The 14,231-nt window shown below is 39.0% G+C and overlaps 1 protein-coding gene across 1 annotated transcript in view; it reads right to left on the bottom strand.

The window, feature by feature from the left end:
• Nucleotides 1–105: 105 nt before the first annotated feature.
• Nucleotides 106–14,231, bottom strand: part of DPYS (dihydropyrimidinase) — a 33,981-nt gene continuing 19,855 nt past the window's right edge. The window contains exons 9-11 of the mRNA XM_050891429.1: nt 4,658–4,865; nt 1,813–1,918; nt 106–290 (exon numbers count right to left, since the gene is read on the bottom strand). Coding sequence (XP_050747386.1) covers nt 1,844–1,918; nt 4,658–4,865 — 283 coding nt within the window. The 3' untranslated portion in view covers nt 106–290; nt 1,813–1,843. The remainder of the gene's footprint in view (nt 291–1,812; nt 1,919–4,657; nt 4,866–14,231) is intronic.

The raw sequence follows: 14,231 nt of genomic DNA, 5'->3' as shown, positions 1-14,231 counted from the left end.
CATCCCCAAACTTACCTACTTTTAAGAACATACAGAGCTGCTGCCACATTATAATTGTAGTTATTATTTTATTATTACTCCATTTGCTAAAAAGAATTTTCCAGTTCTTATAACAAAATTCCTTTTAAAGAGAAATTGCAATGACAACTTTCATGTAGGAAGCCCAGTACAATGTTTATTGGTTACTGTTGTTTCATATTGGCTCTTGAGAAGTTGATTGTGGATTGATTGTTGGACCCAGAATGCACTGCTTTGGAGGGGACAGCAGGGTCATTTTCATTTGCTTTTATCTACAGAGAAGAAAAAGACAATATGATATAATCTTTCAACGGAAAATCTCTGCTTTGCAATTTGTCACTCAGAGAGGTAATAATGGAGAAAGAGTGCTAGGAGCTAGAAAGAATGATTATTGCTCCCTCACTCTATTGCAGCTTTAGCCTTTAGTCCTCTCTATTACAAAAGCTTTCTCCCATATGACAGAAGAAAACAAATAGGATGCTGCACTCTGTTGCTGCTACTGATGCCCTGGATGAGGTTCACTGTGAGGTAGCTTTAAAGGAACGAAACAATGAAATGTGGAAAAGCTAACTTCACCCTCCCACCATCGCAGGTTTGTTCCTGTCCTCATATTAATTAGCACTAAGAACAGACCCATTTTATGTGAGGCGTGAACTGGGGCTTTACATCCATCTATCGGGAAATCATTTCTCAAACCAGCTGATCTCATTGTTGGTACACATATGCACCCAAAAACTCAGCCTGGATTTTGTCACACTTACTGCCACCCACTGTCCCCCCGACCCATATTAATCAACTCCCCTGCTGTAGCAGACAATATTTCAGCTGCAGCTGGCACACAGCAGCATCATGTTTCAACTGTGCTTGCTGAAGGTCTTACCTAGTTCTTTTACTTTTTCCTGAAGCATTTCTTCTGCTTGTTAAACAGTTAGAGTGAGGTGTTGTTGCCTAGTCCTTCTCTCCAGCTGCCTTATCCCACCCATATGTTGCACTGCGCTGATCCTTGCTAGGTTCTTCTGAGAGACAGTTCAACTCACTAAGCCAACAGAAAACTAATCCAGAAAAAGGAAGCTAATTGTTTTCTGCTGGCTTACCAAGTAAATCAGCTCACAGAAAGATCTACTGAGCACCAGGGCATATACAGGTGGGGGAGTGTCAATAATGAAGCTCCACACTGTGGACACTGGAGAGGAGGGAAGGGGAGATGCTGGGTGTTATTCCCCTGTTAGCAGCACTGAGCCTTACAGCAGCTCAACCACCCATTAGACCACTGCTGGCATTGACTGCAGCACCTCTATTGCATGAAGACCTCTTTTTGCTGTTGTCCTTGCAAAACAGATCTATTAGCCTAACCCAAACAGCACAATTGGTGGAGAGTTATTGTCTGTAACACAGGGACACTAAAGAATTTAGTTTTTTACATCAAGCTGGTTTTGGGTTTTTTTTTCTGTAAATTTGCAAGCCAAACATTTATGCTTTGTTTGTACTCCTGGTGCTAACTGAACTCAGGTTTTCTATGGGCCATCATACCCATGTATCAGTCTAGCAGTTAAACTCCATCTGCTTCTTTCAACTGAACTTTTTAAATGAGGCTCCAATCAGAAAGAGGTCCTCCATACCTGGGCTGCCACACATTTTCATCAAATTTAAAGATACGAAGACAATCCAGCTTCTGAGAGGGCTTATTTCAGACAAGCCTGTCACAAGCTAGACAGCCTGCTACACTTTTGTTTTCTTGACGTTTCAGAGAAGCATTAAGTAAAGTAGTTTTCACTCATCAAAAGAGATAGTTACCTGCAAGAGCCAAAACTGGGGAATGAGCCTCTTATTTTGGTGTGACGAAAGTTCCTGAGACCACGTCTGTATATGGTGCTCTCTTAACAGGAACAGGCTGACAGACCTGCAATAAAATATTTCAAATCTTTCACTGTTATTTGTCTTCCCCTTGCAATTGCAAATTGGACATAATGAAAACAGCAGTCCTATGATAACCTAGCTTCGTATGTTATGCATCCCAACTTTCATCAAACCTCTCTCTTGAAAAGATCCCTTACACTGGGATTAAACTGTTCAGTTCTCAGCTTTCATCAGGAGCTGGGTGGCTCAATCTGTTCAGCACTGTAACAAAGCAATTCTAAACCCATTTTTTTAAAGAAGTAACTGACCATGTTCCACCTCATTTTATTGATGCTTCTCCCTTCCTTAGTCCAAACAGATCTTGGAGTGGCAAAACCCCAGAGATTATGGCACATAAATAATTAGGATATGCTAAAACACAATCATAAATCAATTAATCTGGTTGCTTCTGTATATTTTTTTAATCTTGGTTCAGCTACTTCAGGATATCCCAGGAGAGAACACGTACAGAGAAAACACACCTGAGCTGCTCTCCAGAACATCTGACTCACTGCATGTTCAAGCTATAAGCTTGTTCTTTGTTAAAGTAATCACATTTTCCAGTGATGATCTTAATACAGGTAAGAGAGGGTAATGAACACCAGTGAAACAAAGCAAATCCTGCCTTGTGTGGGTATCTACCATTCACCATCCCAGCTGCTGGCTACAGGAGGTTGAGCTGGTTGGAAAATCACTTCTGAAAATATGCTGCACTTGATTTTTGGTTAAGGGAAAATTCTCTCTAGCTTTGATAGGAAATGGAAACCACCATGTTCACTGAAGTCTTTCAGAATTCTGTAATTATCACATTTCTTCTAAATTTTAGTGTAGTTTTGATACTAATCTTCCTCTAACATGGGATATAAGGCTTTAGCAGAGATGCCAGGATCTGGAGTCACTAGAACTCAGCTATGCTTGAGGAAGCACCTAAATATTTAATAACTGCAACATGTTCTCTTACATGAAAAGGAATGCCCCCAGTTTTTGCTGATGTAATGGCAGCACAAATCTGTTTTCAATAGCTAGTTTCTATTACCATTACCTGGCATTTATTTTGCATTAAAAGTCGAAGGGATCAACACTGCACAACAAAGAAAGTGCTATAATAATAAGCAGCCCTCATTAACAAAGTACCAAATATCTTCAATGGCCAGTGGTTTAAATAGACTCACAGGCATGCACAACTTTGTGCACGACACATCTCCCACTGAAGATAGATCCAAAGGACTATGATTTCTAAGATGAACACTGCAAAGAGAATCTATCTAGATTAAAAATGCAGAATGAGTCTACTGTAGGTGAGCAGTTCTCACTATTTAGCCTGTGAGACCATCTTATCTGCAGCTGGCCATGGAATTGCATGACGTTTGGAGCAATTGTTTCAATTCAGTTACACGTCCAGTGGAAAGGGAAGATCTTTTCTCTGGACAAATTCACAGTTAGGACTATTGGTTCACTTTTCTACTAGGCCTGGGAAGTCCAGGCACAGATTATTTTCTTTGCTCTTCCTTTCCCCCAGAAACATTAACCTTCATTCACATTGAAAAGGTGAGTAGAATATATAAAATTTGTGGACAGATTTAAATGAGGAATCTGGTTTCAAAATAAAAAGCAAAGTAGAAACAGCAGTTAGATGCTAACAATGCAAGTGAAAACATCTCTAGTTTATCTAATTTACACTGACTTGTGCTGGTACAAAAAAAACCAGTGTTCCTTTATGTTTGGAAAACCCAAAAATGCAATAATCTGTTTTCTGTTTTCAGTTCTCAGGGAAAAACTGTGTGCTCATGAGGGGACTTCCCTGCCTATCCACTGTATTATGTGGATCAACTTCCAGGCAGCCCACTAGCTCCTGTGAAAGTGTGGTCGTTGGAGGAAAGCCTCACTCAGCCACTTTTACATGTCTTTTTCAGTCCATCAAGACAACAGCAGGAAGAAATATACAGAATTATCTTGGAAGCATTTCAATGAGCCATATCTTACATGGATGCTAGTCTGATTCAACTTTTAGATCCTGCAGTGAATCCGACTGATTCAGGTTGTGATTTTAAAATATACTTAGTCTGGGTGCTTCTGAAAATCCTGCTCACAATAAGTAACACTAAGGACGCAAAAGCATTCTTCATGAATGCTTGCATGGTAAATAGGCACTGAAAATTCAATCTTCATGTATTTTGCAATATTTCTCTTAAAAAAAAAAAAAGAACAAGAGCTTGAACAGAGCTATCTTGCTTGGTCCACTTTGCACATGTTCAGCTTTTAACACATTCTTGCTGGAACAGAGCCAAGTGTTCAATATTCTACAGGGTTTAGCTCCAAAAATCTGATCCATGAAAGAGTTAGAAAATTATTGATTTCCTCCTCAGTGTAAGATTTCTTCCTGCATATGATGTTAAGCCTCTCTGATTTTCAGTGAAATCAGTGATGAAATGTAGCAGTTAGTCAGATTACTCATGAGCAAAAGTTTGTCCACTTTTACTGCAAGTGGGACATGTTTATTTTAAAAAGTACCCAGGCTTAGTCTATGAGCTGTACAGACTACCCTAAGAGCAGGAACTAGTCTATGATATTTTTCTGTAAGATAAAGAGTAATAAAAATTGAGTCCTTAGTTTCATTTCCTCCCACCTTGGCAGATTTTGATTAGTAGGGGAAATTACCATTGAATCCCCAAACCTCTCTTCCCAAGAGCTAGTTATCCTCATGTTGTACAAAGCATTACAGAGATTTATTAGTTTAATTAACCTGCTCCCGCTGCCTGACTCGTTTGTAGACATATGGAGGGAATGGTGGACGGGAGACATATTTGCCTTCTCCTGCTGTGACATTGAAAGCTCCACCTTCATAAACCACTTTGCCTCTTGAAACTGTCGCAACTGGAACTCCATGGCAGACCATTCCTTCAAATATATTGAAGTTGTTGGCCTGGTGATGTGTCTTTGCAGATATTGTCCTGTGTTTACAAAACAAAACAACACCCCAAATTACTATGATCCTTGCATATTACTTCATTATAAAATTTTGAGAAATTGATAAAGGAAGAAAATTTAGCAGCATTATTAAACTACAACATTGTACAGTACATCAGGGAACAGCTGTAAAAATAGGATAGAGCAATAACATTTCATTGAACAGTAATTGCATTTCAAAAGAATGAAGAGGGAGTCAAAAGGACAGAACTTTGCAGCCTTGAAATGCAAAATTTTCCACTAGAAAGAGATTAGTGGAAAAAAAATCAGGTTGTAATATTTTATTTGGATAACATGATTTCATTCTGCCTTGTGAAGCAAATATCTATGCACGATAAGGTCAGAAAAAGCTCTGACCTTTTAGCTAGAATGACTTGCAATTTCAAGTTTGAAAAGTACGGCTGCAATGTTTCAAAGATTGAGACTCACGAATAACCCAAAGACTATTTCACTGGGAAGTCAGTAGATGGTAATGAATTTTGGTAATTCTTAATGTGAGTTGGGATTGATCCAGTGACTGACAGCCCAAATATCTTGATGCTGCTAAATAATAATGACAACATCACACTTCTACATACCTTTCCTCCAAGGGTATTAAGCAAATTATAATTTTAGACCTCAACAGTACTCATTTGAACTATGGTATTATTGCTTTGTTTATGCATAGACCTCATTCTTTATGATCACCATTTTTCTAGCCAATTTCTCCAACCCTAACTGGCTACATTAAAGGCAGAGCCAATGCTAGAGCTGACATTAGCATCTGGAAGTGCAGGCTGTGTATACTTCCTTTATTATCTGTTTTCCCTACTGAGCTACTTACTATCTACTGTATCTAAAATGGGTCACAAGATTTTGAATTTTAGTTAATTATTTTATTAACTTCCTGTTTCATACGTACAGGTTGTGGGATTTTTTTTTTTTTTTAATTTGGAGAGTTTATATTTTTATTGTCATCTGTAATTTCTGAAAGCAAGGAAGCTTCATGCTTTTGGCTAGCAGTCAGAATTTTCCAGAATGGGTGCTCACACAATCAAAAACCTATCATGCATATATAGCATTAACAGAGACTACATCTTTTGCAAAAGAATTATCAAAGTCAAAAGTAATATGAAATAGTAATAGATTAAAATATTGATCTATTTGGAGAAGAATTTTCTAAAAATTTAGTTAACATCCTTATCAAAATGACAAAACTACAACAAAATCTGTATCTTTCTTGAAGTATAGCCATTTTCAAAAGTAATCACATATCAAATATTTCAAATGATTACTTATACAGAGGAAAAAAGAATTTGTGGAAGGATACTTAGTTTTCCTTTCATATTGTTCTGTTGAACTGAGATAAATTGGTTCTACTAAGGGCTACATTTATATCTTGGTGGCAACTGACTTTTCAAAGGCTGTAGATATAGAAATACTCTCTATGACCAATCTGCCCATAGGAATAGAAACTTCCTTATTCAGCACACCTTGGACAGAAAACTTATACATGCCTGCTCACCAGTATCAGCATCATCTTGTAGATTCACAGTGGAAAGAGTGAGCAATAGAAGTCAGACCTCTCTTACATTCACCGGTCCTATGAATACTGTCGAACAACTTTATCCATGGGTGTTTTAATAGCCCTACAAAGAGTTTGTGAACATATTCCTCTAGCTTATTGCATTACCCTTATGGGTCCAATTGCTAGAACAGTAAGAACAACTGTAATATAATTATCTTTAGCATTCTCTGGGTATACATCATATCTATTTGCACAATAGCACTGGGACACAAAAAGAAAAATGGAAAAGGTAATTTGAGCAAATGAACAGAAAAATAAGCAAGATCCTTCAACTCAACATGTGAGCTGTTTAAATGTGCTAGAGCAGGATCACTAGAGGTAAACACACCTCAGAGGTAAGTATGTCCTTCATAAAAAGATACAAAATGAATGGAAGTTAGCACATTTAAAAGTAATACCCACTTGTACAGATAAACCTTACAATATGACAAAACACATTTCCCAGAGCTTGTCTCAACAACAAACTTGTATAGAACTCATTTATAACTCTTCTGTTGAAACAAGCCTTAGATCATGCTGCCCTTTCTGAAGGTGAAGTGCATTCTCCCTGATGGAGATCACCAAAATTCGTCTATGATTTAACCCTTTGACATTATCAATGCCAGTGATAGTTTCTGGTAGCAAGTGAGCAACCAATTAAAACAGAATGAGACAGTATGCTTGGGTCTGAAGCTCACAACTCAGCAACCTTATGCAACACACTGTTCACTGCTGTATCAGCCATTTCAGTAGCGGGCAGCTTGCCGGGAATCTTAGTGAAATTCCAACGTTTGCTCTGAATATTTGAACACTATTAACCACTCAGCTAATGGCAAGAATGGCTGTAACCTACTTATAATCCAAGAAACCAAGACTGCCACCGTAGTGAAGTATAATGTAACAGCTGTCTCCAGCATCCTAAGTGATGCCTGACATAAGGGATTACTCAACATGAGAGAGCAGATTCTGACTCCAGGCTTCAAAACTCTGTATTGGATTTTTTTTATAAAATTTGTAAAATTCTCTAATTCTGGTTATAAATTACAGTGGCTCTTGTTTCAAGCAACCCTTTCTCAAATGGAGACTGAGATCAGAATGATTACTTCAACATTTAAAAGAACATTCTCCTCTACCAAGAGGATACTGCAAAGACATCAGGCCCTGTTTTGTTCCTACTTACATCAGTGTTTCCATGTAATTCACTTCAGCTGCTTTTGATACACCTGTCTTGCAAAGAGGTTTTAGGCTATCAATATAAAAATTTACATTCCTCTAGTACCGAAGAAGACATGCTTCTGAAATTGTCTTTTTTCAACCCAGTGCTTCTGTCCAACTAATTTACAGTCAAAGAGCAATTATTTTAGTCTAAGAACAATTACCAGATTTTCTCTGACTGTGTGAGGATTCAGTGACTAGTAATCCTGTATTTATTTATGCTCTATGTGAGAAACCGATTTACAGCCACTCCTAGAATATTATATCTAAATAAACTACAAACTGAAGTTTGAAACTGAGAAAAAAACATCAGATTAGATGCAAGCTGTAGGGTGAAATTCAAGACTGTAAAGGCAGTCAGCTCAAAAATTATGCCTTGAAGCTTTGTTAAGGAGTTAGAGGTACCAGTTTTCATTTCAAGTCAAACACAACCCAGGAGCATCATAAACATGTCTACGCCTTGGTCAGAGCCTGAAATACTAAATAGTGAGTTACAGTCAGGCAGGAGGGGGAACTGGATTAAGAGAAACCATTAGACATTAGAGTGATCTTCTACCTCTCATAATGTATAGGACATGAAGCTACATCAGCCCAGTGAAGGTGGATCTATTGGACTAGAGTGAGCTCTAGAATCTGAACTTTGACTACTGTGAGGATTATCACTTTAATTTTCAAGGTGGGCATAAGAAAATGAAGAATTTAATTACTTTCAATGGAAACTGGATGCATACCTCACAGAGTTTTCTTAAAAAATTCCAGGTACAGGAATATGAAGGAATTCTGTAGTCGACAGCCCTTAGGCAAGAATAGCTGCTCAACATCTCAGTGAAGGGAGGACACCTATTTTATAATTACATAATTAGTTAATTTAAAATATAGTAATAAAGGCAGCTAAAATGACCCGAGTCCATTGTTGAAGAGAAAACTGCTTTGTTGACAGCTGCCATAGAAAACCAACTTATTTAAAAGTGAGTATTTGAGCTGTAAGCAACTTCTCTCAGTGTTTACAGTACAATATCTCTAAGCTTTTTGGAGCTGGAAGTAGGTAAGAAATGCTAGTTTGCTGAGGATAGTATCAGCCTTTGCGAGTTGCCTCTTCACATCACTTTCAGATGCCTTTGAACTCTCCATATTGTTAACCTGCTTTTCTAAAATCTAGAAAAAATAAATAGATCGCTCACCTTTCTGTGCTGTCCTGAGACACCACTCATTTATAATGATAATTAAGTTGAACTTTGTTAAAGAGTCAGTTTTATTAAAAAGAAAAGCAAAGGGCGGGGGGGGGGAGAGAGCAAAAAGAAGAAAGAGAAAGTCTTAAAATTTATGTGCAAAAATGCTAGCTATAAGCCTATAATGTGGATTAAAAACCCCATGGCCTATTTCATATTAAGGAATTGCAATAACTGCACATACAAATATATGCAGGCAACTATTCTTAAAGTTGTATTCCTAGCGTCTTAAAAAATATCTTCAAATAAGCATTACCTTTGAGTAGCCATATGAAGTGAGGAGACTTGTGGATAAAATAACAGATGTAAGAAGAGGTAGGAAGTTAATGTTTGGGAGCTCCAAGTCAAAGTGACTTAACTGAGGGATGGGATCTTTATTTCATGCAATCATATCTCCTAAAATTCATCATTTTAAGATGGGTAGAGAATGACAACAAAATTATTTTTCTGATTACGCTAAGTAACTCATTTGTCAACAATACCATCAGTCTAGTCCTATTAATCACTCCAAGCTGATATGGGATGGAAGTGAAAATTGTCAAACTGTATAACGGCCAGGAGGGAAACAGTAATGAGAAATTAAGCTTGCAGAAAAGCATAAGAAGAGAGGAAAATACAAATTAGTCTATTCAATGACTAAAGAAGATCTGGAAGTGATTACCAGGGAGAGAAAGGCAAGGTTATATAACAAAAAAATAAGAAAGATTTAATTTTTTTGGTAACATTTCTAAGATCCAGTTCTCTAAAGAGAGCAGCTGACATTTTGCAAGACAGCAAGTTACTAGGGAAACGTACATCATGCTCTCTCAGAGAGGCTTATTTTGTTACAGTTCACAGAACCACAGAGTCATTGAGGTTGGAAAGCATCTCTGGAGATCATCTATTCCAAGCCCTTTGCTCTGATCAGGGTCATCCAAAGTAGGTTTCTCAGGGCTGTGTCCAGTCGGGTTTTAAGTACCTCCGAAGATGGAGACTCCACAATCTCTTTGGCCAACCTGTGCCAGTGTTTGATCACCCTCACAGCAAAAACAAGTTATTTCTTAAGTTTAAATGGAATTTCCTGTATTTTAATTTGTGCCTATTGTTTCTTTCTCCATGTCCCCTTAATCTGAGATAACAGGCCTTTGACAGGAACTCTGATTCTAGTGAATTAGTGTACATTCATGCATGCACACGCTTGCATTTGTGCAAAAGAATATGGGGCTATTGAAAATGCCAGAACATACTTGTCCTATGCATACATATTTGTATGCCACGTTATTTCATTTTGACCCATTGTGTCTAGATGCAGTTATCCATATACTCAGTATTCAAAATCATGCTCATTCATCAAAAGCGTAAGACAGTTGCAGCATTATTTATTCTAATCATCTACTAACATCTTGGTTTCTTCCTCTTTCATGTTACGAAAACTTACAGGCAGTTGCTTGGCAAAGAGCGCTTAAATGTTGTAACTTGTCCCCACTTAAGTCTCTGAGGCTGAAGACTTGACTACAAATGAGACAGACATAGGCTGCAAATTTTGGTTCTAACAAATGCAAAAGATTTATCCATGAACATATCTACACACAAACAAAGGCATTGAAGGAACATATGCCAGCAGACTGGGGCACTCTGACTTCTCGCTGATTTGCATCCAGTGACTGTTTCCCCTAAAATGCATAAACAACACTGGAAACGGGCTAGAAACCATGTCTTCCCTAGTCATGTCATAGCAGGTAGATTACAGAGTAACGTGTGCTTTTCCTCCCTCTCCTCCTCACCTCAGGACTCCTGTATTCCCTGCTAATCAGGGACCCCGCTCCAGCAGCTGTGCACTTGGGACTGCAGCCATCACTGCTGTGCTCAGGGTTGAGCCCAGCTCCATCGGCACATGCGGGGCACACGTTGGGCCTGCCAAAGAGGGCCACTCCAGCGGAGCCCAAGGAGGATGGGGCAAAAGACTACTACCTGCACAGCCAGCTCTGCCTCTGCATTCAAAAAGTAGCTAACTTTTAAGCTATATTTGGTGAGTGGAAAAAAACTGGTGGGTGAGGCTTCCCAGACTGCATGTTGTTATAACGAAGTGGCTGGACTTAGAAAGTTAAACTCCATTCGAGATGGGTTTTTTGTTCCTACGGGTGTTTGATCTTGCCTTTGGGGCCTGATCCAGGGCTTATTTGCAAGGCTCTGACAGGCTACAGTGAGTTTATTGAGCCCTAATATCTGCCAGGAGCTGAATGTCTCTTATCAGATATTTAGCACCTTCTGCCCCTACTTTACAAGGGATGCTCAGGTCTTTCCACAGTCTGAATTGGGTACTGCAGTATTTAAATTTCTTGCTGAGCATTTCTGAAACAAGCCCTAGAGATTTTGTATTCTTGCTTGCTTTCAAATAGCTAAAGGCATCAGCTATAGAGGACACTGACTTGCTGACAGGTGACATTCCCTTTTCCTTGCTTACTCTGCCCTCTCCTTCTGGAACAGTCTTTACAGTTGCTTTTGTTTCACAGACTTGGGGCTGTTATATTGTGTGCAGCTGAAAGAAGTCAGTGAACATTCTTGATCAAAGCACAGATTAAAGCAAGATGGTACAGCGAGTACATGTTTGCTGCCTACATGCGTTTTTCCAGGGAGTTCTCACAAAACAATCCTGTGTGCACAGGCTGTACTTGGGATGCTGAGGGTGTTGAGGTCTGCAAGATGATGTTTGGTAGCACATGGCTGCAATAAACCAACAGGTCCCTTTGGTATTTGTGTCTGCTTTAATGAATATGCAATGAGTATAAGGAAGCTACGAAATAGACCTAACCTGGCAGAACTCACAACCCATCTTTTCTAATGCAGTTTCTAACGAATTTATACATTTAATGTGTTTCTTCCCAATAGTGCTTGCTTTCATGCAGACTCGCTAAAACCAGTATTTAGAAGCTTTTAAATACAGTAAAAAATCTGATAACTGTTCATATAACATTTTCTGCAGAAATTACCAGAAAATGCTATAGAAATAGGCCAGTCAATGAAGCTGACCCATAGAAGGAAAGCCTCAGCTAAAGTGGCAGAGTGCTAGAAGTGGAACCTTGAATTGCAATTGCTCCCAGCTTGCAGAGCTGTCACGTTGAATTCACTAGGTTTTTGCAACCTAGAAAGAGAAAATCCTGAATGCTCAGATAGCACCTAACATGTTGCTATTGCGCAATGATGTGGGAGGGGAAATGCAGACGATTTTGCAGGAGTATAAGTTTTTGTATTTTGAAGAGCTTCACTACCTTTCAGAATAACTTCAGAATCTTCCCTATAGACTTCCTCTGACAGATTGTGATAATACCAGTTCCTCACAGCAATACTTCAGCAATTGTCTGACTTTTCAGGCTAGTATCAGCCAGTATTTTAAGACTACAACAACACAGCATCAAATCAGAACTGGAAAATTGCATTTTCCTCTCTTACAAGATTTAGATTTACAAACAAGAAAAAAAGTCATGCTCAAAAGAGGAAGGACTTTGCAAGAAAGAGGAACAAGCCTATTGTGAAATTGAAAATCACTCCCCAGAGTCAAAAAAAGCACATGAGGCTGCACCTTGTGTAATATCTTAAATGAATGAAGTCCATTAGCTAGATTCTTTTTTTCTGCTGGGCTGTTTGTGCCCTCTTCAGGATTTGTAGTGAAATGAATAGACAAGCACTAGTGAGATTTATTTATACTTACTCATGTAGTTCACACAACTGTACCTGCAGAGAGGCTTGTTCCCAGCAAAGCCAAAGGGATAAACAAAGGGAACAGTACCAGATCAGAAAAAAAGTACTGGCTGAACTTAAAATCAGCTTGCTCAGTAAGAAAATACAGTTTAATGTTTGAAAAAATATTTGAAGAAGAACTGCACCTTCACAGCTGCAGTGGGCAAAAAGGCAATGAGAGCTCTCAGAAGAGAGTGAAAGGAGGCAGAAGGAACGTTTGGGAGGCAAAAGGATAAATAATTTCAGGAGCTGACAAAGCACCTTGAGAACAATGTCAGAACTCTGCTGTCCTTCTAGATTCATTTGTCGCCAGGAAGAGCAGAAGTGAGCTCAGAAAAGAATCCTTCAGGGTTTTTTTAATCAGAGTTCATAGCTCCACTGTCCTGAAATAGCTCACTGCTAGTATCTCAAAATATTCTTGCTCAACATGCCAGAAGGCATAATGCACATGAAAATCTCTCTGACCCAGCGCTGGACAGGCCTCTATGTTTATTGGGGTTGACACTCCTAAAACTCCTTTTGCTGGTGCTGCCAGTTTTTTGTGGGACTTCTGAATAGCAACCTCCATGTCCTCAAGCTTTGCAGCTTAAAACACAGAATGCTTTTCCTCTCACTCTCACACATTTTTTGTACTCATGAATATACTGAAATGAGTGAGAATTGCATTATCAAAAATGCAAAAACCAGAAGATTGGTCAAGAAAATTTTGTTTGTGTAAGGTAAATCTAGGACTAGGGCTTTTTTCCCCTCCATTTGGCTTCCAAAATCAGATTTGCCCAGTTATGTTTCAAAACTTTCCTCTACCATGAGGAGAGTTTTCAACTCTTTTTTTAAAAAACAAAGGCTGAAAATCTAATGCCATCTGAGTTACACAGCTCAGGCTTTAGGAACACCAAACACTCTGATACCTTGATGAAAGCTGGCCACACTGTCATCATGCCCAACACCGCACAAAGCTCATCTAGGGTTAGTGATTGCTATCTTCTATGGATTTACTATTTGGATGACACTGATGAAGAGGTTTCAAGGATCTCAAGGACCAGGATGGGCAGAAGAGCCAGAGCAAGACTCAAGATGTATAATTCTTGAGATGTTTGTAGTGGCCTGAGTATGGAACTGGCTGATGGTGTGAATATACCAGAAGACAGGAATCAGCTGTAATGCAGTGTGCTGTGTGAGTTGAGGCTCCCAGAAAGATACTGCATGCCCTTTGTAGCAAAAATGTATCATGGCATCAAGTCATGCAGGGTGAGACATAAGCACACCCTTTGTGCATCTGTTGTTGGTGTGACAAGCTTTATTCTAGCAGACTTACTGTACACAAAATCAGAAAACTCCTTAAATAAAAACATAAGTGTGCACAGCTTGAGCTTCAGAACTAAGCTCACTCCTGGCTCTACCACTATATTTGCTCTATCAGCTAGGGAGAAGACATTAGGAGGTCAAGACCCCACACTTCTACCACCCATCCTGAACACCTCTGAAGATGTTTGAAGTAGCTGTAAGTTCAAAACACAAGCTTGCAACGGCTCATCCTGCAGGAACACAGGCTCCTCTCCCTTCTCTTTGCAGTGGGAGGAAGCTAAACATACTCTAGCACTTAAAAGAGTTACTCTAAGATCCCAAAGTGGTTATTTTTACTC

The sequence above is a fragment of the Gymnogyps californianus genome, chromosome 2 (genome assembly GCF_018139145.2).
Source record: "Gymnogyps californianus isolate 813 chromosome 2, ASM1813914v2, whole genome shotgun sequence".
Classification (NCBI taxonomy): domain Eukaryota; kingdom Metazoa; phylum Chordata; class Aves; order Accipitriformes; family Cathartidae; genus Gymnogyps; species Gymnogyps californianus.
The sequence above is the reverse complement of the archived record's forward strand: the minus strand, read 5'-3'. Positions and strand labels throughout refer to the sequence as shown.